At 40.1% G+C, this 24,117-nt stretch overlaps 1 protein-coding gene across 2 annotated transcripts in view; it reads left to right on the forward strand.

Annotated features, from left to right (window-relative positions):
- Window positions 1-24,117, forward strand: part of myo1d (myosin 1D) — a 173,418-nt gene that overhangs the window by 56,721 nt on the left and 92,580 nt on the right. For both annotated transcript variants that reach the window (XM_023288912.3, XM_055004369.1), the window contains 2 exons: window positions 21,330-21,400; window positions 23,558-23,632. In XM_023288912.3, coding sequence (XP_023144680.2) covers window positions 21,330-21,400; window positions 23,558-23,632 — 146 coding nt within the window. The remainder of the gene's footprint in view (window positions 1-21,329; window positions 21,401-23,557; window positions 23,633-24,117) is intronic.

Consider the following 24,117-nt stretch of genomic DNA (forward strand, 5'->3'; position numbering starts at 1 on the left):
CAAAACTGAAAAAAAGACAAATAACACGAGTACCAAAACATCTGCCAGCATGCACGACTGCACAATTTTTACACTAAATCAAGATATATCATAACAAAGCTCATAAATTATAGTCATGTAGTTGATGAAGCAGTGATAAAAAGAGATTCCATGCCTTCCCTTTGATGTGAGTGATGATTTACTTGTTATTTTATTCTAATAGACCACTTGTTTTGATGCTTTCATACCTGTTTTGTTCATCTGCTTTGCATTTTCCTCTTCATTTTTCTGAAAACTCCTTCCTTTTTTAGTTCTTATTTAAATTCTAATTTTCTGATATATTTTAATTTAAGGAGTAGATAAGAGCCTTGATGTTTCTGACTCACTTTCGCTCAAAGAAAAAAAGAGAGAAAGAAATACTCTGGCTGCATATTAGTGCCACCCGAAATAGACATCCCAACCCGTGATGCAAATGAGCTTTTGGGAAAGTTCAGAAAATATCAAGGCTTTGAGGGTACGGAGTGCATGAGAGCTGCACAGACTTTAAAGACCCTCCGTGGCATCGCGAGCCTCACATTTCTGCACGTCTGTTCGCCAGGATGAAAGTGTGAATGTTGGAAAAAGAAAGAAGCATGAGAGGAAGGAGAAAGAAAGGCGACAGGGGAGAGGGTGACAATTAAATGTGAAGATATGCACATCAAGGGAGAGAAAAGAGAAAGCAGAAAGGCTGCATGAAATGTAGATACAGTACATGATTTTTGATGCAGCATCTCAATAGAATTCTTTCATTTTTCAGTCTTTCCATCCAGTTCCATGAAGCTTAGGTTGCTTACCCAACACTGAAAAGACGGATAAAGTCACATAAAGCTGAAATCTAGACGGTTTTCCTTAGATGAAGACTTGAAAAAAACACAACATGCATGCTAACGAATGCTAATATTTGTGGTCGTCCAGTGTATAAACGTGCTAACCTGTTTGCCACTTTTTTTCCAGGTGATAATACGCCAGATGCTGCTGCTAAACGTTGTCCTGACGTGTTTTTATAGCTTGTTTAGCTGCATCAGAGAGGCCCAATGATTAAAATGCACAATATTTCTTTAGCTCTTCAATCATAAAGAGTCTGTTGATATAACAACGTCAACCGTGACATAAATTATGTCGATACTGCTGTTACAACTTTATGTTAGCAGTAAATCTTACACAGCAGAGGCATAAGATATCATTTGGGAGTTTGCACATCCAGTGGTAGAAAAATCGTGTAACATCTAAGTTCACATTTTGCACCAGTTTATCATCAACAGCCTTAAAGAGCCCATACTGTGCACATTTACAGGTTTATAATGTTGTTTCTGGGATCTACTAGATCATGTTTACATGCTTTCATCATCAAAAGACACATTATTTTCCTTGTATCATGCATTGCTACAGTATTTCTTCTCACTGTCAGTCTGAAAACCTCAGTTTCAGCTCCTGTCTCTTTAAGGCCTGCCTTCTGAAATGCCCAATCTGCTCTGACTGGTCAGCTGGCCTAATAAAAGCAAGGTGACAGTTGTTTCATATGGTAACACCAAATCTAGTATAGGGATGTAGCTCTAGAGGAATGACATGATGCCCGATGGCAAAAAAGCTGTTCAGACTTTCTTTGAGAATGGGCCAAACTTGCCACTAGGCAGGCATTATGCAAATGTGTTGCATGATGATGTCAATAAATCAAGGAATAAAGCCTGGATTTCAAACGAAGTGTTTCAGACCTTTATTTTCTGCTCTATAAATGCAGTTATATAACACACCAAAACAAAGGGAAAACCCAAAAAGCAGAGTATGGGCTCTTTAATGTTCTACTACCCAAACTTTCATCAACCATTTTAAAAGCTGCCACTACAACAAAAAATGGCGTAAATTGGTTTTAAAAGAAAAGTGAAAGTCTGTATATACAAGTATGTAGACAAGTATATTTGGAGCAAGTTAGTAGAAAGTTGAGGCAACTGCTGCTTTATAAATTAAAGTACGATAGCTCGATAAAAATACATTCCTAACACAAGGTCAACTCAGCAACTCAATTTACCAATGAAGGACTTGAGAAGCATTTGAAAGCCTCTGAAGCAACAAATGAATCAGACCTTGTGTTTCGAGTGTTTTGTTGAGCTACTGTTTCTTAGAATGAACCTTCAGTCCTGCTAACATCTGTGTCCTGTTTCTCACTGCTACTGCAAAACAACCTAAATATATCCACAACATTAAAACCACTGGCAGGTGAAGTGAGTAACTGTATGCTGTCGTTGGTATTTACAAAAAGCGCTGCAAGGAAGAACAGGGTGGATGTTATTTTGACATCTACAGTACCTAAACATGTTACAGACCATGTAAACCCCTTTATTTCAGTGTTTGTTTTTCTGATTGCAGTAGATTTTCTACCAGAATAATGCCCGATTGTAGACATTGTTCAGAAAAGGGTTGAGGAACTTGACCAAGAGCTTAATGTGTTGATTTAGAGACTCCCAGACTCCTGACAGATGGATTTGATGGTCTTTCCCTACCAGTAGAGGCTGAAAAACCTCAATCGTTAAACTTTTGATACCCCTGTTGACCGTAATTATGATGTTTGCATTACTGCTGTGTTAATGCCGTCATTAGATTACTGTATAAACTACATCAACCCCTTCTGAAGGATGATATCTTTGATTCCTCAGACTAGATGCCACCATTTCTTGATGATGATTTGTAAGCTAGTTAAGCTAAATTCCCTTATTTTCTTCTTTATTTCCCTTATTTATTTAAGTATTGTTTTGCTATTATGTTTATTTATTGTTAACTGAAATCATTAGAGTGATTTTTGTTTGTATTGCGATGTTAAGAACTAGCAGTTGATTACTGATGATAACGTTTCTGTTTTAGTACAAGGTTCAGATGCTCAAAAAGGTGAAAATGTCCTAGAAAATTCTAACAAACAATGCTTAAGTATCTGTGCATATGTAGTGTAATAACCTTCCCGGCTTCAATAGTCAAGCAGCGTGATATTTTACAGCTTTGCGCACCACAGAGATGAATTCTTTCACCTCTGAAAGAATATGCAAGGTTAGGAAAGAGACCAAGAGAGAGTCTGTTTCAGATACCAGCTGAGGACGCCCTGCTAACCTTCAGTCTGTCTGCTGCATAAAAGACTATATTTAACTTATTTATTCATTCACTCTGCTCAGCGCATACATTTAACTCTGAGTCCATCTGCAGATTTAGCATTGAACTTACAGAAAGACATGTTTGACCTTGATTAGGCAGCTGTTAATGTTGTGTCCTTTATTAGCTACAATTAATGCAGTAAATCCTCTTTTCCTGAAGTTTATATTGATCCGTTTTTTTGCAGAAACATGTTGATTGAACCGTTTGGGCATTTTATAAGATATAGTTTATGGTGCTGTTGAGCTGTTGCATCATTTTAAAAAGATGTTTCTGTTTTTTAGCCTCGTCTCAAACAAAATACTGGAAGCACAGTCAGCATAATGCAGCATGCTATATAATGATGCTAAATGAACAGCCACAAACTATCACTGTAAACAATTTAAACAAAAACTGAACATTAACTTCAAGAAGGAGGATTTATTACTTTGAGCTACTCGTGTAACCAAATTAACTACCAGCCAGTTGAGTGTACTCTGAAAATAATGAGGAAATTTACCTGTAGAGACCGAAACATTAAGCCTCAATACAATTTTTTGTATGAGTAATATATAAAATAACATCCTGTAAAATTGTCATGAACAGAAAATTTAGCTATAGAGACCTTTTTTTCATACCAGGCTGTAAACATGTTTATTTCTGCTGTAAAATTGAACCTTTTAACATGGAGGTCTATGAGATTTGACTCACTTTTGGAGTCAACCTCTAGCAGTTTGAGGAACTGCAGCTTTTGGAATTTTGTATTTAAAAAGATGTTTCAGTCATTTTAGCCTCCTCCCAAACAAAATATTAGAAACACTTGTCAGTGTAATGCAACATGCTAAATAATGATGCTAAATGAACAATTACAAAGCTGATGATTACAAACTTTCACTGTAAACAATTTCAGCAAAAACTTCAACTTCAGGAGGAGGTATTTATTACTTTGAACTGCTCATGTAACCTAGTTAACTGCCAGCCACCTGAGTGTACATTTTAAATCGTCAGGAAATTTAGCTATTGAGACCAAAATTGTTTCTTGTGTCAGGCTGTAAGTTGTCATGGACAGGAAATTTAGCTATAGAGGATAAAATCATTTTTATACCTGGCTTTAAACGTGTTTGTTTCTGCAGTAAAGTTGAACATTTCGGGATTGGCTCACTTTTGGACTCAGCCTCTAGTGGACATTTGAGGAACTGCAGCTTCTGGCATTTCACATTATTTAAAGTTCAAAGTTTCTGTTATTTTAGCCTTCCCTCAAACTAAATACTACAAACACTTGTCAGTAAAATGCAACATGCCATAATGACGCTAAATTAACAACTACAAAACTCTTCATTACAAACTATCACTGTTTCAACAAACACCAAACATTAACTTCAAGAATTAGGATTTATTACTTTAAGCTACTCGTGTAACCTAATTAACTGCCACCCAGCTGAAAATGCTCAGTTTCTGCTGCACAGCATTCAGCATTTATGTAACAGCCTCGCTGCCAAGTGGTGAGACAGAAAGGGGATCTGCATAGGAAGAGACTGAGTCATAGATCAGTTCCAGGAGATGTTCATGTAACACGAGCTGAGCTGTGTGTCTGCTGTTAGGTTCTGTCTTCCTGCACTCTGACGCACAAATACACTCACGCTGTCCAGGCTGCTCATCATTCATTCATTCATTCATTTATTAGATGCTGCATGTGGACGGTGAATCTACACGTGTGCAGCTGTACAGAACAACAATCATGAAGGCACACATTTTCCGCGAGACAACAGGAGAAAGTTTCGATCAGCACCAGATGTTTCGCCGGCTGCTGATGAGGAACTCTTTTCATTTGCTTCCAGGCTTCACGGGCTTGTTCTGAATTAATCAGGCGGTTTGATGTATGGGAGCTACAGGCTTGTTTACAGAGATGTCTAACCTAAAGAGAGATGCGCTGCGAATGAAGCCTCCGTGTGATTTTTTTCATGTATTTTTTTTTCGCTTGTGTGCTGGTGCAGTGAAACCCGGCCGTCTCCTCTTGTCGGGTTTGCCAGACGTTACGCTTTCATCAAACTGAAATTTAAATAGTTTCATGAATCTTTTACTCTTGTTGACCCACTGCTATCAAACTGAGTACGTTTGCTTGAGTTATACTGCAATTTCTTCTATTTTTGGGTCATTGCACCCCAATCTGACAACTGAGATTCTTTTTTCTTACTGTCTGAATGTAGCGTTTTTTTTTCTCCGGATTCCATAGTCTCTTTGAACAGACTCTCCTGCCCTCGATATGTGTGTCGGTGCAGCGCTGTACAGCAATTTAAACTTGTTTTGTGAGGGCAAAAAAAGGAGCCTTTGCAATTCTTGCTGGAGGTCATTGGAAAACTCTTAAAAACAATACTGGATAAAAACCGGCTACTGCAGTGACCTTGACTAAATATCAGAAAAGCTAAGATACCACAAACAGTAGAAGTGCTTAAATAAGGAGACTGGATTCATGAAATACAAAAAAAACAGCTGTCAGATTAATTAGTGGTACTAGTTTTTCATTTTATTTGACTTATTGTGCAGAACTTTAAGCTTTAATACAAGTTAAATGCGTGACTTATATAACAATTAACCCCCTGTCCAGTTGTCATGAACAGTTTAATTAGCTACAGAGACCAAAATCCTTATTGTATCAGGCTATAAACATGTTTTTTTCTGCTCTAAAGTTGGACATTTTAACATGGAGGTCTATGGGGATTGACTCATTTTTGAAACCAGCCTCTAGTGGCCATTTGGGGAACTGCAGTCTTTTTGGAACTTGATAATTGGCTTTACTTTTGCACATTAATTTGATGTTTATATGATGAGAAACAAGAGGTTGCTGTTAATAAAATGATTTGCAATTGCTGCAAATTACCATGAAAGTTATGTTTTACTCAATATATGTTTTACATCAATGAGTGATATTACCGTGAACATAGGAAATATAGATGAAATCAATCATATATACAATACTTCTGCCCAAAGTGCTGCTACAATCAGCCAGTTCAGGCCACAACATCTGCTTGGTGAGCATTAATCAATGATTTTGGCGAGTCTGCTAGAAGGCCATGTTCCAAATATGCACAGTAGATCAACGTTTTGCGTGTTTTGTGTATACCCACTCATGCCCTTGTGGCGTGTTGGCCGTGGGGAGACGAGGTTTAGGCCACATGTCGACTTATGCATCGCCTCTTGAAGACTTAAGCAGATCAAGTTTTTTTCATCATGTGAACTCTAGCCGACCCTCGCCTACTTGTGGATGTGGAAAGTCTAACGCTGGCCATAATTAAATCAATATTTTAATTCCAGTTCAGGCTGAAACAATTAGATGAGGCCTGCATGGGAAATGTTGTTTGGGCCAATCTGACATACGCCTCTTCTGCCAGAAATGCTGTTCTAGTCAGTAAGTTCAGGCCAGAGCAACTAAAGGAGATTTGCACAGTTGGAGGATGTGTTCCATAAATATGCAGCAGATCAGCATGTATGTATTCTGCGCCTGCACACTACTGCCCTTGTAGTGTAAAGAGTGACTGCATGTGAATGTGGTCCGTGTAGACACCTCCAGGAACTCTTAAGAACTCGACATTTTCATCATTCTAGCCTTCGGTACTCGCTGATGCATAAAGTGTCACACTAGTCTTAATTAAATCAATATTTGAATTCTAGTTTAAACCAAAACAACCAAAGGAAGTCTGCATGGGAAATATAGTTTGAATAGATCTCATGTGCACCATCCTTCTGTCAGAAAGGCTGTTTGGGGTAGCTAGTTCAGGCCAAAGCAACTAAAGGAGATCTGCACAGTTGGAAGGCGTGTTCCATAAATATGCAGCAGATAGGCATGTATGTACTCTGTGCATGCACACTACTCCCGTTGTAGAGTAGAGAGTGGCTATGCACGCAAAGGTTTTGAACTGCATGTGGACAAGGTCCATATAGACTTATGCAGGGACTTTTGAGGACAACATTTTCATCACTGAAACCCCTTTGACCCTTGGGTACTCACAGATGCAGAAAGTGTAACATTGACCTTAATTAAATCAATATTTTAATTCCAGTTTAGGCCAAAACAACAAAAGGAAGTCTGCGTGGGAAATGTCGTTTTAGTGAAACTCATCTACATTATTCTTCTGCCAGAAATGCTGTTATGGCTCACCAGTTCAGACTGCAACCACTAAAGGGAACTTGCTCGGTAAGCCAAAGTTTTTGATTTAGGCTAGTCTGCTTGGAGGAAGCGCTCCAGAAATAAGGGATGTCTATATTCTATACATGCCCTTTTAGTGTAGTGACCATAGAGATGCAAGGTTTGGATATCCGCAGAGGGATCCATGTGGATGTCTATTGGGGACTTGGGCAGATGACAAAATTTTCATCATGTGAAACCTAGCGGACTCTTGTCTACTTATGGATGTGGAAAGTATAACTATGGCCTTAATTACATCAATATTTTAACAACACTTCTGGACCAATCAACTAAACAAAGTCTGCATGGGAAATATAGTTTTAATCAGTTTCACATTCACCGTCCTTCTGCCAGAAATGCTGTTATGGTTCAGTCAGTTCAGACCAAAACAACTAGAAGAGATCTGTACAGTAAATCTTTAATTTAGGCCAGGAGGACATGTTCCATAAATGTGCAGTAGATTGGTGTTTACATGTTCTGTGCATGCACTCTAGTGTCCTTGTAGCATTGTGGCTGTGTGGACAGAAGGTTTGGACATTCACAGATTTATTTCACAGATTCATGTGGATGTCTGCAAGGACATTACTAGTACCTTAGCAGACGCTTGCATATTCCTGGATGCATGAAGTATCACGACAGCCTCAATTAAATCAATATGTTAGTTCCAGTTTAGGTCAAAACAACTCAAGGAGGTCTGCTTTGGAAATATAGTTTGGTATAGATATAGATAGTATAGGTATAGATATCCATCCATCCAACCAAACAACCACCCAACTAACCAACCAACCCTCCAACCAACCAACCACCCAACCAGCCAACCAACCCTCCAACCAACCAACCACCCAACCAGCCAACCAACCCTCCAAGCAACCAACCAACCACCCAACCCTCCAACCAACCCTCCAAGCAACCAACCAACCAACCCTCAAACCAGCCAACCAACCAACCAACCAACCCTCCAACCATACATCCTACCATACATACATCCATACATGCATCCATATTTGCTTGGTAAACCAAGTCCAGACCTCAGTGAACCCTCATCTAGTCATGGATGTGGGGAGTATAATACAGGCCTTAATTAATTCAGCATTTTATTTCAGCTTTTCACAAACACGGCCAATATTTTCAAGCATCTCACTGTAACACCAAATACGTAACAATCCACAGCTGAAAATGGCCCTAAAAAAGCTCCATTTTGACCTGTCGGAGTTTTTCTTTTACTGCAACTTAGTTGAAGCTCAAACTATATATATTACTTGTTTTAAAATTAGTATTGCCATTATTTATTGACAGTGGATCAAATGATGCACTCAAATGTAATTACCGGCCGCCTCACTTCCTCTCAGCTCCACTGAGCTTTATCGCATCTTTTTAATCTCTCAGTTTTGGTTTTCCAGCCTGCAGCTTTTCTGTTTTGCTTCAGTCCACTGCTCTTATCAGCTTCATTTCCAGCAGCAGCAGCAGAAGGCAGCAGTTTCCAGGTCTAATGAACTGACTGTACCTCCACATCACTTAACAGCAGACAGGCAAAGTTAGCAGCTAATAGCAGTTAGTAGCTAAAGAGAGTCATTGGCAGAGAAGTAAACAGAACAGAAAGCAGCGTGAATATTAGATTTATCAGATGGACACAAACGATTTCTGCTGCTGGATTTATGTCGGATTGTTGTGTTTACAGCTTGTTCTCGCAGCTCCCAAGCGTTCGGAGAATCTGTTATTGCAGTTTAAAAGATTTATGTTTTCAATGTGCTTGCAGACCGTATAGCGAAGCCAGAATGTGTTGAGAAAATTGCACTTTTGGGTTTATTCCTAGCAGGTTAAAGTAAATTCTCAGTCCTCACTGTGTGCTGCTCCTCGCTGTTTGTTGCCTCGATCCTCCCAGATGAACCGCTTTGCTCTTAATCATTCGCTGACGCATTAGTTTGTTACGACGGCTGCTTCGTTTTCTCCGCTTTTATCACAATCCCTCCTCCAGTAGCTCTCTTTTGTCTCTTGACCTTTTTTTTCATTTTCTCATCTGTTTTCTCTTCTAATCCACCTTTCACAATCCTCCCGGCACGAGGCATGTACAGGTGCAGCATGCTAATGTGTGCATGTGTGTCGTGCACCTGCTGCCACATGTATGAATGCATGTAGGGGGGCTGAGTTGAGAAGCTTTCATGGGCCATGTGCTGCTGATGCTAATCATGGAGGTCATTAGCTGCAAGGTCAGCAGCGAGGACGCGTTGAAGACGGTGGATGTAGCGTCCAGGAGGGCAGCTTTAATGGCCGGTTCAGGGTTTGTGCTCCTATAAACCTGTCTGCAGTGAGGATGTAGCTCCATGTTCAGTGTTGTAAAACCCTCACCGCTGCCACACAAGACATTTCTGAGCTTCCATTGACTTTATGTTGCAGTCAAAAGTGAAACAAAAGTGAGGAAAAATGAGACAATTGTGGTTATTTTTAGTGTCTTCAGGTCATTTTGTTGTGTCTTTTTGGTTATTTTTAGTTTCTTTCAAGTAATTTTTTTTTCTCTTTTTGGTCATTTTTATCTCATTTTGGTTATTTTCAGTCTTTTTTGAAATATTATGTCTCATTCTGGTTATGTTCAGTCTCTTTCTGGTCATTGTTGTGTCTTATTGGTCATTTTTGTCTCTCTCAGGTAATTTTTTTGTCTCTTTTTGGTAATTTTTGGGCATGAAATGCAAAATCTATCCCGTCATCTCTGGCCCGGATTGGCTGCCGTGGTAGCTGCTGTGAGTTCTTGACAGGTTTGGAGTCGGTCAGATGCAGCTCTTCAGGAGGTCTGGCTCGTGTTCACATGGACGGCTGTTTAGGGCTACAGAGCAGGAGGACACAGGTGGCAAACAGGGCTGCTGGAATAGCTTGTGCAGGAGATGCTGGAGGGCGAGTGGCTGATAAACAGGTTCGCATTGAGGTGGAGGTCTCATTTACTGGCAGCAGAACAGGAAAATCAGTAATTTCCAGCCAGCTTCTCTTTGTTTTGGTCTGGCTGGGGTGTCAGACGGAGGGCGCTGTGAAGCTCTCCACACATTTTTGAGATTATAAAGTGAGTGTTGCAGTAAACAGAAGTTAAGCCTTAAAAGTCGGACAGTTCAGGGACTAAGGGTGGAAACATGATGAGATAATGTACATTTATTTTTACTGGTCAAATTACGTCTCCAATGTAAGTTTATGTAGGATTTTGTTTGGTGATATTGATGCAGTTTTCTCTTTCGGTTATGAAATCAACAGGTATAAGAGCCTAATAAATGAATTTTCTTCTATCTTTTGCAGGAGTCTGTTCAACCAAATGTTGCTATCAGACTAGCCATGTCCCAGTCACGTGTTTTTTGCTCTGAAACCCCGATCTGATGCCATTTTCCTACATAAAACATACTTCAAGTGCTTTAAAGTTATTAAAATCAATCTAATCTATAAGCACAACAATTGAGCAGGAACAGAAACTCCCCGTTTAGCCTTTGACGGGTTATAGGACTCACAGTTGATACTTCTATTGAGTGTTGGATCGGTTTGAGGAAGCATTTCTGAGGCATGACATCTAAACTATCATTGGCTGCTTCAGCATTGGAGGAGAGTTTTGTGAATTATTTCTTTTGATAGTCAAAGATTGATTTATTTTGCGGCACAGTGTGTGTTTATTCTATCCCAGCGTTAACACTGGAAACCGTTGCCCTGCTTCTGTCTGACATATAAATAAATCCTAGAAGCAGTTGCATTTCAGAACTGTTTCTTTTGTGCCCACAGAGTTTCACCGGTCGGTGAGGTGTTGCTCTGCTACAAGCCTCCTTAGCGCTGATTCTCTAAGTTTCTGAGCTCTTTACATAAGATAATCCAAATGCTATTCCCTCTTTTTTTTTGTTTGTTTGACAGCAGTGATAAAGACATTTATCTAACAAACAATTGTAAAGCGATCCTCAGTGCTGCCATTTATTCTCAAGGCCACATGAGATGTCTTGGATACACAGCAAAAATATAAATATGAAAACCTGTCAGCACTTTCTACTTCAGGTTTTATATTTAAGTTCAGGGTGGGAATATTTCCTCTGCAAATAATTACAGAGAAATGTCACAGTAATAAAAAGCTAAAGGTGAGAATGCAAAGCAGCTCCTCATCACCTCCTATCACTTTAACACCGGATGCTGCTGCAGTTTGTACCTGAGACACTCGCTTCTTGTCTTTCTGTCTGTCGCCTTCTCACCTCTACTCCCCCTCTTCACAGTTTCCCTTCCTGCGTTCCCTGCAGCTGCCTCTAATTTATGCCCTTCATCATATTTATTAAAACCTACATCTTTTTCCTTCTGCTGATTATTTCTTCTGCCTTTTGTTCTGCTTCACAAACACACAAGCAGCAGTGTGACAACCCGGGTCCTAACATTCGGCTGCAGCCCAAACACAGAGGAGGCGCTGATAATGAAGCTGCCAAGACCTGTGTGTGTGTGTTGGTGTTGGTGTGCACGGTGCATGTTGTGTGTATGTGAGAGTGATGGAGTGTGACTGATGGTGATGGATGGAGGACGGTGTGGCTTCCAGCAGATGCAGGCTGTCCGTCGGATGGAGCATCTGTTTGTCTGTCTGGTGTTTGTTTGCATTCGTGTGTGTGTGTGTGTGTGTTTACCCCCCGAAAAGTGTGTGTTTTCAATCTGCAAACAAATTATCTGCCAGAAGAATTTATTTCTGCTGCCCATAAAAGCTTAAAAATGAAGATACTGAATGTGTTTTATTGGCACTGCAGCCCCAAAATGAAACAGAAAGTGTTTCTAAGTGTGGACTTTAAATCATCTTCTTTTAATAACATTTTCTTTCCTTTGTTTGTCGAGCGTGTTGCTGTTGGCAGCGAAAACTTCAGAGAATATCGCTGGATGCACTTCAGTGCTTCTGAAGTGCCAGGGAGGTAAATAGTTTTGTGATTTCTGTGAGGAATTTGACTTGGATCTGTCACAGATTTACTGTGGGGTCCTTTGTGTTTTTTATTATTCAGGCTTTGGACCAGAATCAACGGCGACTGATTCATTCCGCGCTCTGATGTAAATCTTTCTGTGTCTGTGAGGTTTTGATTTTGTTTGTAACGTTAGCACTCCAATAAGACTGTTCCTTCCCTCATTGTCTGGCTGTTAGTGTGTGTCTGTGTGTGGGGTTTTTTTGTGAGTCTGGGAGCGCTGAGCCCTGCGATGAGTCATTCAGCATTTTCACAAAGTAATGGAACATACTGTATTGGCTCAGCTTGACAGAAATAGCATCGAGGTAACAGCCAGTGTGGTTGTAAAAGTTGCATCTGTGTCTTTTCTGTCTTGCTTGCTTTGCTCCTTTTGCTCCTACACCCTGTTCTGATGCAGGTCTGGGGCCACAGAGTCGCCAAAAGTAGGTGAAGATTGGCACATGTGTGAGTTCAGTGGCGTTAATCTGCTACAGATACCAAATCCAAGATGGCAGCCAAGTCCATTCTGTGTCAGTACCTGAGATCTGAGTTTTTGTATTTTCATGTATGAGATTTTATTCATTTGAGCCTGAATGAGTGGTACTCTGCAAGATCCACAAATTCTTTGCAAAGTGGGATCTCTGGTGGATGTCACTGGATTGCCATAGGCTTTTGCCGAGCTACAATCCACCTGTTGGAGTAGCATTAGCAGTAGCAGACAGCTAGCTCCATTAGCTTCCATTTACTAGCCCTGCCAGCTAGTCTCCACCTATTAGCCCTACCTGGTAGCTTCCAACCATTGCGCTTGCCTTCAAGCGTTCAACCATCGGCCTTGCCTTCTAGCCTTCAACCGTCGGCCTTGCCTTCTAGCCTTCAACCGTCGGCCTTGCCTTCTAGCCTTCAACCATCGGCCTTGCCTTCAAGCCTTCAACCATCGGCCTTGCCTTCAAGCCTTCAACCATCGGCCTTGCCTTCAAGCATCGGCCTTGCCTTCTGGCCTTCAACCATTGGCCTTGCCTGCTGGCCTTCAACCATCGGCCTTGCCTTCTGGCCTTCAACCATCGGCCTTGCCTGCTAGCCTTCAACCATCGGCCTTGCCTTCTAGCCTTCAACCATCGGCCTTGCCTTCTGGCCTTCAACCATTGGCCTTGCCTGCTGGCCTTCAACCATCGGCCATGCCTTCTAGCCTTCAACCATCAGCCATGCCTTCTAGCCTTCAACCATTGGCCTTGCCTACTGGCCTTCAACCATCGGCCTTGCCTTCTAGCCTTCAACCATCAGCCTTGCCTGCTGGCCTTCAACCATCGGCCTTGCCTTCTAGCCTTCAACCATTGGCCTTGCCTTCTAGCCTTCAACCATCGGCCTTGCCTTCAAGCCTTCAACCATCGGCCTTGCCTTCAAGCATCGGCCTTGCCTTCTGGCCTTCAACCATTGGCCTTGCCTGCTGGCCTTCAACCATCGGCCTTGCCTTCTAGCCTTCAACCATCAGCCTTGCCTGCTGGCCTTCAACCATCGGCCTTGTCTTCTAGCCTTCAACCATTGGCCTTGCCTTCTGGCCTTCAACCATTGGCCTTGCCTGCTGGCCTTCAACCATCGGCCTTGCCTTCTAGCCTTCAACCATTGGCCTTGCCTGCTAGCCTTCAACCATCGGCCTTGCCTTCTAGCCTTCAACCATTGGCCTTGCCTTCAAGCCTTCAACCATCGGCCTTGCCTTCAAGCATCGGCCTTGCCTTCTGGCCTTCAACCATTGGCCTTGCCTGCTGGCCTTCAACCATCGGCCTTGCCTTCTAGCCTTCAACCATTGGCCTTGCCTACTGGCCTTCAACCATTGGCCTTGCCTTCTAGCCTTCAACCATTGGCCTTGCCTTCTAGCCTTCAAACATCGGCCTTGCCTGCTGGCCTTCAACCATTGGCCTTGCCTTCAAGCCTTCAACCATCGGCCTTGCCTTCTAGCCTTCAACCATCGGCCTTGCCTGCTGGCCTTCAACCATCGGCCTTGCCTGCTGGCCTTCAACCATCGGCCTTGCCTGCTGGCCTTCAGCCATCGGCCTTGCCTTCTAGCCTTTAGCCGTCAGCAAATTTTGACCCCTGGCTGCAGAGTTTTGGACCCATGTAAGCCTTTGATGGGTTATAGGTTGATGCTCCAGTTGGTCTCTAAGGTGCTGGACCTTAGAGTGGGTATTGGAAAGCACAGTATCTAAAATATCATTGTGTGCTTTTGCATTAGAGGGTGATTTTGTGGAATATTTCCTTTCTCTGAGAGTGAAAGATTTATTTCTTTATTCTACCCCAGCATAAACACTGGAAACTGTTGGCCTGCTTCTGTCTGACAAATAAATAAATCCTTGAAGTAGCTGCATTTTGGAACTGTTTCTTTTGTGCCCGGCGAGCCCCACAGAGTCTACTTATTGCTGTAAAGCTGCCAGATATGGCTCCACGCTGCGTCTGTGCAAATAATAAAACCAAAAAACTCACTAACAGCATCGAAACAACGAGCGCTGTAGCCAGAGACACTTCTTAGAAATACTGAACAGATAAACTGACTCATAACAACTGAAAACAGCCACAATTTGTCCTGTTATGTTTCTGTTTGTGTGCATATCAAAGAAAAATGGTGCTTTTTGTCAAATAGTGAAATCTACAGGTACTGCCAGCTGGAATTTTATGTTTTTTTGCTGTTTCCCACCAACTTCCAGTGTTTTTAGAGGCTGAAACTAATTATAATCTCTATTATTGTCTAATACACTGTTTATTTCTTCAATTAGTGGATTTCAAAATTAATAAATTTAGCAGTTCTCAAATTGCCAGGTCATATTTGACTCCCATCACTGTAAAATGATGCCTTTATGTTCCAGCATGGAGCCTTTATGTACTAGATGCACAAAAAAAGAGGTATTACATGGCTGGGAGCTTAAAAAGTTACAGAAGAGTCCTAAATTTAAAGTAATTTTAATCTGAAATCATCAGTTGATTCGCTTTCAATAGGTTCAGTGTGAGTCTCTTAAAAGCATCCTGATCGTCTCAACCACGCAGAATTCTAATGGAGAGGATGAACCGTTATTTACTTTAGTGTAGCATTTTGCAGTTGCATAATCTGCATTTTTCATGTATGGATTTCAGTTTTTTTCTCTTAAATATTTATTGTTTCAGAGGTTTGTCCAGGAGATGCTAAAATATGCTTTTAAGATTACATAATAGCATGTAATGAGTCAGTTTTAACACCAGAAAAGGGATTTTGTTGTTTTGTTGCAGCACAGATCCCACATCTGCCAGCCACGAGTTTAAAAAATGACAGTGTTTTTAATGGTGGGCGTTCTTTTTGACAAGACGAAGGGTGGAAACTAACAGAAGTCCTTCGAAGATTGTTCTACTTGAAGCACAAACCATTGTCTGCCTGATTTAGGTCTCCTTTATTTGCATTTTCTTTATTTAAACCTGTCAGACGCGGCGCTAGAACCACCCACCCACCTAATATTTAGGAGTTCCTTCTCTGAAGACGGTAGCAGCAGATCCAAGAAGCGTCCATGCATCACGTTGGTTTTTCCAGATGCTCCTTTTGGTTAAGAATTGGAGAATTTGGAGGCTGAGTCAACACCTTGAACTCTTTGTCATGTTCCTCAAAACGTTCCTGAACAATGTCTGCAGCTTTATCCTGCTGAAAGAGGACATACAGGAATAATGTGAATGATGATCTACACCCAGAATCAGAATTAGTTTTGACTTTTAGTGCAAAACAGCAATCAGTAACTTAGAGATTAAAAAGTGTCTCCAGTCAGTGGTGTCTTCCTCACCCTCCTCATCTTCCTCCTCCTCATCTTCCTAACCCTCTTCATCTTTATCACTCTCCTCACCTTCCTCTTCCTCATCATCATCATCATCCTTACCTTCCTCATCATCATCCTCACCTTCCTCATCATCCTCCCCACCTTCCTCATCCTCCTCACCTTCTCATCTTCCTCATCCTCCTCACCTTCTCATCTTCCTCATCCTCATCCTCCTCATCTTCCTAACCCTGTTCATCTTCTTAACCCTCCTCATCCTCTTCAGCCTCCCCTTCCTCACTCTCCTCACCTTCCTCATCTCCCCCCATCTTCCTCACCCATGTCATCCTCCTCATCCTCCCTTATCTTCCTTACCCTCTTCACCTTCCTCATCTTCCCCCTCATCTTCCTCACCCATGTCATCCTCCTCATCCTCCCTTATCTTCCTTACCCTCTTCACCTTCCTCATCTTCCCCCTCATCTTCCTCACCCATGTCATCCTCCTCATCCTCCCTTATCTTCCTTACCCTCTTCACCTTCCTCATCTTCCTCATCCTCCTCATCTTCCTCACCTTCCTCATCTTGTTCACCCTTTTCATCTTTCTCACACTGTGTGTTTTTCCATCTTCCAACACATGAACTTCAAGAACTGACTGCTAACTTTCTACCTAATATATTAGAGGTGCCGCTGTAATAAGATAATCAGTGTTGTTTACTCCACCTGTCAGTGGTTTTCAGGTATGGCCGGCTGGTGTACACTACAGATCCAAAAGTCTGGAAGCAACTTCAATGTCTTTCTTAAAAACCAGTGTGAATTCTATGGATTTTGGGAAGTATTTACTGCAGGATCAGACTGTGCTTTTTGATATGAACCATTTTACCTTTAGGTATACATTGAAGTTACTGGAAAGTTGCTGAATAAATGTTAACAAAAGAAAAAAAGGGCTTAATTTTATGGTTGAGAAAATTTGCAAGACTTCATTGCAAGAGTTAAAAACAAATCACAGTTTGCATTATTCTCCTTGGAGAATTTGCATGTGTCCATGTCTCTATAACTACCACTGAAATGACTGGAAAGAAACAGCTGGGTAAAGAAATAAGAGTACAGATACAAATACCTGATAATTATAGTAAAAATGTGTTCTGATGAGGACTCTTTATATAATAATCATGTTGCAAAATACATCAATGAAACAATTTTATGTACAAATTTAATCTTGCTTCCAAACTTTTGCCCTGTCGTATTATTAGCATGTTGTTGATATTTCTGAATCCAGCTCCTCTCTTTGTAGCCACTATGGAGCCATTTAACCCTCCTGTTCTCTTCATTTACGGGCACCAAAAAATATTGTTTCCTTGACTGAAAAAAATCCCAAAATTCAGCAAAAAAATTCCCAAATTTCTGAAAATTTGCAAAACCTTCAGGAAGGAAATTCCAATAATTCCTTAAAGGCTTTCCTTAAAAGTTTTATTTAAAAAAAGCCCCCAAATTTGGCAAGAAAATTCTTGTAAATATTTTCAAAAAATTATTAAAAATCATCCAAAAAATCCTAAAAATATCTAGTGATTCTATATATATCAGTAAAACTAATATCTAATATTTTCTTTAAGAACATTCACATAAAAATCAACCAAAATCCTGTGAAATTCACAGGATTTTGGTTGATTTTTATGTGAATGTTCTTAAGAAACATTTTAAACATTTCTTTTTTTCCACCAAAAAATGTTCCAAGATTTTCCAAAAATGGTGAAAATGTGGACATTAGAAGTTTCACTGTGAAAATATATATTTTTACCACATTTTAAACTTTAAAACGGGTTAATTTTGACCCGCAGGACGACACGAGGGTTATAAGACCAGACCTCATACTTTTTGGCTCTGCTGTGGATCTGTCCTGTGTTCCCGTTTCAGCGTCTGTTTCGTGGGTTTTGCAGAGTTTGATTCCCTCGTCCTTGTCGTCTTTAATCTGCCTGCTGCTTCCTGCACCCTCGGCCTTCTGCCCCCAGATGCTAATCACCCTATTTGTCTCGTCGGGATCGTGGCGAGCGCTCAGGAAACCTCGCTGCACCTCCGATCTCTGCTGTCGGCTCAGTACTTTTACTGAATCTCTCTCCTGCAGCGGCACAACAACACACCACAAACCGACTTCATCACAAGCCGCCGTGGAACAAGAGCCCTTATCAGAAGCTGCTCTTCGTTTCCATTCATGCTTTTCCTTTTCCCCCCTCCACTGGCCTACATACAGCATCACACTTCTTTTCCTTTTTTTGCCTGCACTGTCTCTTCCATCACACCACATTCATTCCTCGTCTCCATTTCCTCCCCCCTTCTCTCCAGTCGTAACCATCACCTTCTTGCACATCCTCCTCCTCCTCTTCTTCTGTAGCTCTTTATCAAACCCGACAGTCTTAGTGTTTTCCGCACCGATGCGTCCACTTTTGCAGCAACGTCGCTGCGAATCGTTCTGCCGAGCCCCTCGCTTTAACCTTCACGGTCTGACTGGTAAAGAGTTCTGATAAAAGGATTACTGAGCGGTCTGGACGGGCTATTTGGACATAATTTCAGCGTATATTTTCATGAGGAACAGCTTATTTCAAGTGTCCCCGTGCAGGAGAGACAGACGTACAGTACATCTGCAACCTTAGGGAGGTTGAAACTAAATGAAAAAAGGCTCATAGCCAACAGTATTTATGTAATGGGAGCTGTACACTAGAGCCCAACGTCCAAATTCACATCACTTCTTTTCAGTTGAATTCCTCTTGAAGTATTTCTTGCAGTGAGGTGCAGCTAATATCAAATAAAACTCCAGGATGTGACTTTTCCAGTAATGTCAGTTGTTTGTCTGTGATTTTGTGTTGATGAGAAAAATAACTTTGAATTTACATCAAATATATTCATACTTACAACCTGCAGACAGCTGTTTCTCCACAGACATTATTCCTGCTGTAAGCATCGTTGCATAGAGATAAACATGTCGACACTATGATATATTTATATCATATTGCAGGACAGAGTGAAACCGGAGCTTTGTATTTATGCTTCCAACATATTTGTACATAATGATGGAATAAAATCAGGAAGACAGGTCAGAATTTACTGATGTTTTCATCCATTTTCAGGCTCCTGCTGATCATTTGAATAAGTCACAAAGTCCTTATTTTTTAACCCTCCTGTTGTTCTCATTTACGGGCACCAAAAAATATTGTTTCCTTGTCTGAAAAAAATCCAAAAATTCCGCAACAAAATTCCCCAAAATTCTGAAAATTTGCAAAACTGTCAGGAAGAAAATTCCAATAGTTCCTTAAAAGTTTCCATACAAAGTTTTTTTTTTTTTTTTTAAAAATCCCCCAAATTTGGCAAGAAATTTCTTGTAAATATTTTCAAAAAATGATTAAAAATCTACCAAAAAAATACTAAAAATATCTAAAATGATTACATATGTATCAGTAAAACTTCTGATATTTTCTTTAAGAACATTCACATAAAAATCAACCAAAATCCAGCGAAATTCACTGGATTTTGGTTGATATTTTTTGTGAATGTTCTGAAGAAATATTTTAAACATTTCTTTTTTCCACCAAAAAATGTTCGATTTCCCAAAAATGTTGAAAATGTGGACATCAGAAGTTTCACTGTGAAAATATATGTTTTTACCATATTTTCAAACTTTACAACGGGTCAATTTTTACCCGCAGGACGACATGAGGGTTAATGATGTACCACATATCAAAAGTAATCCACAGATCTTACCTTTTCTGACGATATCAGTTGTTTCTCTGAGCGCCAAAGAGTAATTAGGGTTTGAAACTGCAGCACATTCCTGTATTGACATTATATCCCACTTTTGTATGAAAAATAAACACAGCATAATGGCTCGCATTTTCATTGCAGTGATTCAAAACTTGTGGTGAAAACAAGAGCGCAGATCACCTTTGTTGAAGCAGCATTTATGGCTAGTCCTTGTAATGACCAGGATAAGAGCATTAAAAGGACAGGAAATGAAATTACCTGCATTGTAAAAAGAAAAAATTTAACAAAACGGTGAAGATCTGTCAGGAAGGATGCCAGAAAAAGGCAAAAAATGGTAAAATACTTTAACATTCAGAAACAAAAAAACAACAACATCGACACGTTTCTAGCTGCTTAAAATACAATAAAATGCTGTATTTTTATGGTCACACACTGTAGGAGTAGAGTTTGTAAAAATATCTATCTTTGATGTGGACACTGTGTACAGTTTTTGGTGTGTAGATGAATGTTTAGTTCTGTGATTTTACCAGATATTATTGGCAAAACGGAAAATCTGTCAAATAAAACTAATGATTTAACATTTTTCAATCATTAGTATACATAGTTCTTCAATCTAATAGCAGCAAACACCTGTAAAATAATGATATTTTTTCCTGATTTAAATGTTGTAAAAATGGTGTCATTTCACAGTTTAATGTTGTAAAAGAATGAATTACCGCTGCTGATTTTTGATGAGGTCATTTTTATGTGTTTTTTAGGGTTAGCATATCTATTAATACTTAGTTTCTATTATTTCATTAGTGATTTTTTTTAGTAATTTAACAAAACAGGGAATATCTCTCACTTTAGCAATTGTCATTTTGCACTACTGTGTATGAATATTCTTTTCTAGATGCGTAAATATTTTTTTCCATAGTTATTTTATTATTCTCTTTTCCTTTTTCCTGGAGTGACACCAACAGCCGGAACCAAATCTCCTGTGTGTCATGTGGCCATTAAAGCTGATTCTGATATCTGTAAAATAACAGTAAATTGTTAAGAAATGTACAGTTAGAACAGGTTAAAAACTCAAGGTTACATTACAAAAACAAGGATTCATACACATTCACATGTTGAGACCCTTGAATCAATAAAACAAAAAGCGACTGCATTAGTCAGACTTTCTGTTTCTATTTTACTATAAGAGCTTGTTGTTAAAATGACTTAATATCAGCAGTGAAAGGCCGAACCTAAACCTTGTAAAATCCATCTTTTTAATTGTGACCTTTTGAGATAAAAAGCAAAAATATATCCCAGGCTACCCTTGAAACACCACAAACCTCTCATATCAAATTATTAGAACCACCAGTGCATTGAAAAGGCTCAACTAAGTGAGTCAATACAACCTGTTGAGGTGAATTATGAGGAGTTTCAGATGTGAGGCTTGAATTGAGCTGCGGTAATGAGTCGTACAGGAAAAGCAAGTAAACACTGACATAATGCCGCTTTTTCAGATGAATGCTGGATGTGTTTTTCTTCGCCCAAAGGCTTTGCTGTTTGAAAGCTTTGTTCTGAGAAGCACTTTGTGGCTCTTCTCTCTGCAGCTCTCACCGACCGACAAGAGTCTGGAGTTCGACCGAGACTTTCGCATCAGGCACTACGCAGGAGATGTGGTGTAAGTTTTATTTGTTCAACACAACCTTTTACTACTGGTTCATCCTCTTTTCCTGCATTTGTGCAGTTTTACAGACTCATGAAACTTCAGTCTTGTTACTTACGGTCACTTCCGGAGCAGAAGCTTTTCATTCACACTTTATAATTAGAGTTTAAATAAATATTCTTTTCATAACTGATGTTTCTAATACTCAACATATTCCACATTTCATTTGCTTTCTCTTTAGAAATACAGAAATCCTTTTATCCGCTGCTTTATATAACACCATCTCTATCATTTATGTGGTTTTGATCCACATTCAAAATGTATTAAGCCAATATCAATCATATCAGCGACGAGCAGGGGGCGTTTTTTATTTAGAGTTATTTATGGAAACATGATAATCTGCTTTTTGCTTGTGGATGGATTTTAGGTGCACCTCTTGAAAATCTAGGTTTCAGATAATATTTTTTTAAATGTCATAAACATGCTTGAGAAGAATGTCACATTCTGAACTGAGGAAAATAAAACGTCACATTTATTCATCGCGCTGCAGCGTTTACACCGTCTGCATTTTTAATCTCGCCACAGAGATTGAGGAAAAATAGCTGAATACAAATGATCCTGAAGGGCTTTGTTTGACAGTTTCATATTGAATTAAAATCATCCCATTTTCTGCCAAAATGAAGACAAAACATCAACAAATGAAAATGTGGATTCATCCTGATCAGTGTATAAAGCTGTGTAGAAAAGATGGATGTAGCCACCGTTGTAAAGAATTTAAGGAATTTTGCTGTCGCTGGTTAGGTTTTTTTGAAAAATTAAGAACTTGACTACAGTACTTGGGTTGAACATTATGCAAAATAAAATCACATTGCAATTATTTAGACAGATAATGCCATCGCAATATGACTTGCAAGGATGGAAATTTGGACTTTTTGCCTATTTCCACTGAACCAAATATAAAAATAATGTGTTTTTTTGCTACAGTTTGTAAGAAAACAAGCATCTTCCCTTATAATTAAAGAGTATCATTTATTCTGTGTCAAGCTGTGTCACATTTTACCCTTATTATCTCTGAATATTGCCTTTTTGATAAAATTTTAGTACATTTTTTCTGTCCTAGACACGAAATACACTCATACTTGTGACTTTTCACTCACATGGTAGCCACGCCCTAAAACATCCCCTGCTTTATGGTCTATTTTACTCTAAATTAGATCATAATTGACTAAATAAACATCATGCTGCATTAAAGGAGACTTAAAACAAGCAGTTGAGACCATAAATCCATTGGAAAAATGTTTACTGAGATGGCAAATCAAGTGAGAAGTTGGCTCATTTCCTCACAGACTTGTATATAATTGCACATCCTATTGCAACCACATGAGTCGCCTCCTGCTGGCTGTTTAAAAGAATGCAAGTTTATAACACTTTTTCCTTCACTTTTTACACCCTGATGCTACATCCAGCTTTTATACAGAGTCAGTATGAATAGCTGTTTGAAAAAGAGTTTTATACTCATGAAATCTTTTGACTGTAATAACACCACCCAGTCCACATGTTCCAAATCACTGGATAAAACCTCCTTTACCGTCTGCAGTCATGTCAAAACAAAGAGCCCTACTTATAATATCTAATATAAAACGGGGAACAATTTGTTCCACGCTCTCTGGTGCAAACACTCCCAACATTTAAATGACATCTTAATTGCATGACGCCCCCCTTTTCCCCCCCCAAATAAAAAACGACAGCGCCGCTTCCCAATCCCCAAAGCACTTGGACACCATTCAAATGAATAAATCACACGAGCTAAGCCCCCCGAAAAGTGCTCTCAGGGAAGCCGGTGGAGGCCATTTGTGCAGACTAAGTGTCGGCCACCCAGGGGACGCCACCGGCCCGACTGGCAGCCCTGATTGATCCCTGAGCCACTTAGACCAGGCAGGAGGCAAAATGCACCTCACAGCTCTCAGCACGGAGTGCAACAGCTCCGGTATTTATAGCAGCTTCATCACTAACGGCGTGCATTAACTTCTGTAAGGCTATTAGAGCCCTGCAGCAAGAGGCTGTTTACTGTTTTAACCACAATTCAGTTTCAGGGTTAGATTTAGGCGATTTGATGTAAAAGTGCATTAAAAGTGTCTCAACGTGCATTTACCTGCTCCTCTCTTTTCACAGGTACTCCGTGGTGGGTTTTATTGATAAGAACAAAGACACTCTGTTCCAGGATTTCAAGAGGCTGCTGTACAACAGGTGACAACCAGAGTAAAACACCCAGTTTCAATCACCTCCTGCGCACTCTTCAAAGTGTTCATCAGCAGCACTTTGATTACATGACACCCCTCCAAAGAGCACCGCTGCAACAGCCCTGCTCTTAGCTCGCTCTTATCCTCAGCTGCCTCTTGTCCAGTCATCTGGTGCTGAATATAAATGTGATAATTACACACCTGTCCGATGGGTATTTTATGGTGCTATTTTATACATTAAATACATACACCAAAATGTTTTAACACCTTTTTTTTGTCTTGATCGACCGAGAGTATGAAGGGTAGATTTGTGTCTAGAAAGATCAAAAACCCTCCCTTTGTTAAATTTACATTAAATACTATTTAAAGTAGTCTCCTTGTGCAGGGACACTCTGCTCCTGGTGCTCCTGCAACACTTAATGTAATGCTCCCTGGAAGTCTCAGTGCATAAACATGCCACAATTAACAGTTTAAACATGTTACAGTTAGAAA

Source organism: Amphiprion ocellaris, chromosome 18 (assembly GCF_022539595.1).
Source record: "Amphiprion ocellaris isolate individual 3 ecotype Okinawa chromosome 18, ASM2253959v1, whole genome shotgun sequence".
In the NCBI taxonomy this organism is placed as follows: domain Eukaryota; kingdom Metazoa; phylum Chordata; class Actinopteri; family Pomacentridae; genus Amphiprion; species Amphiprion ocellaris.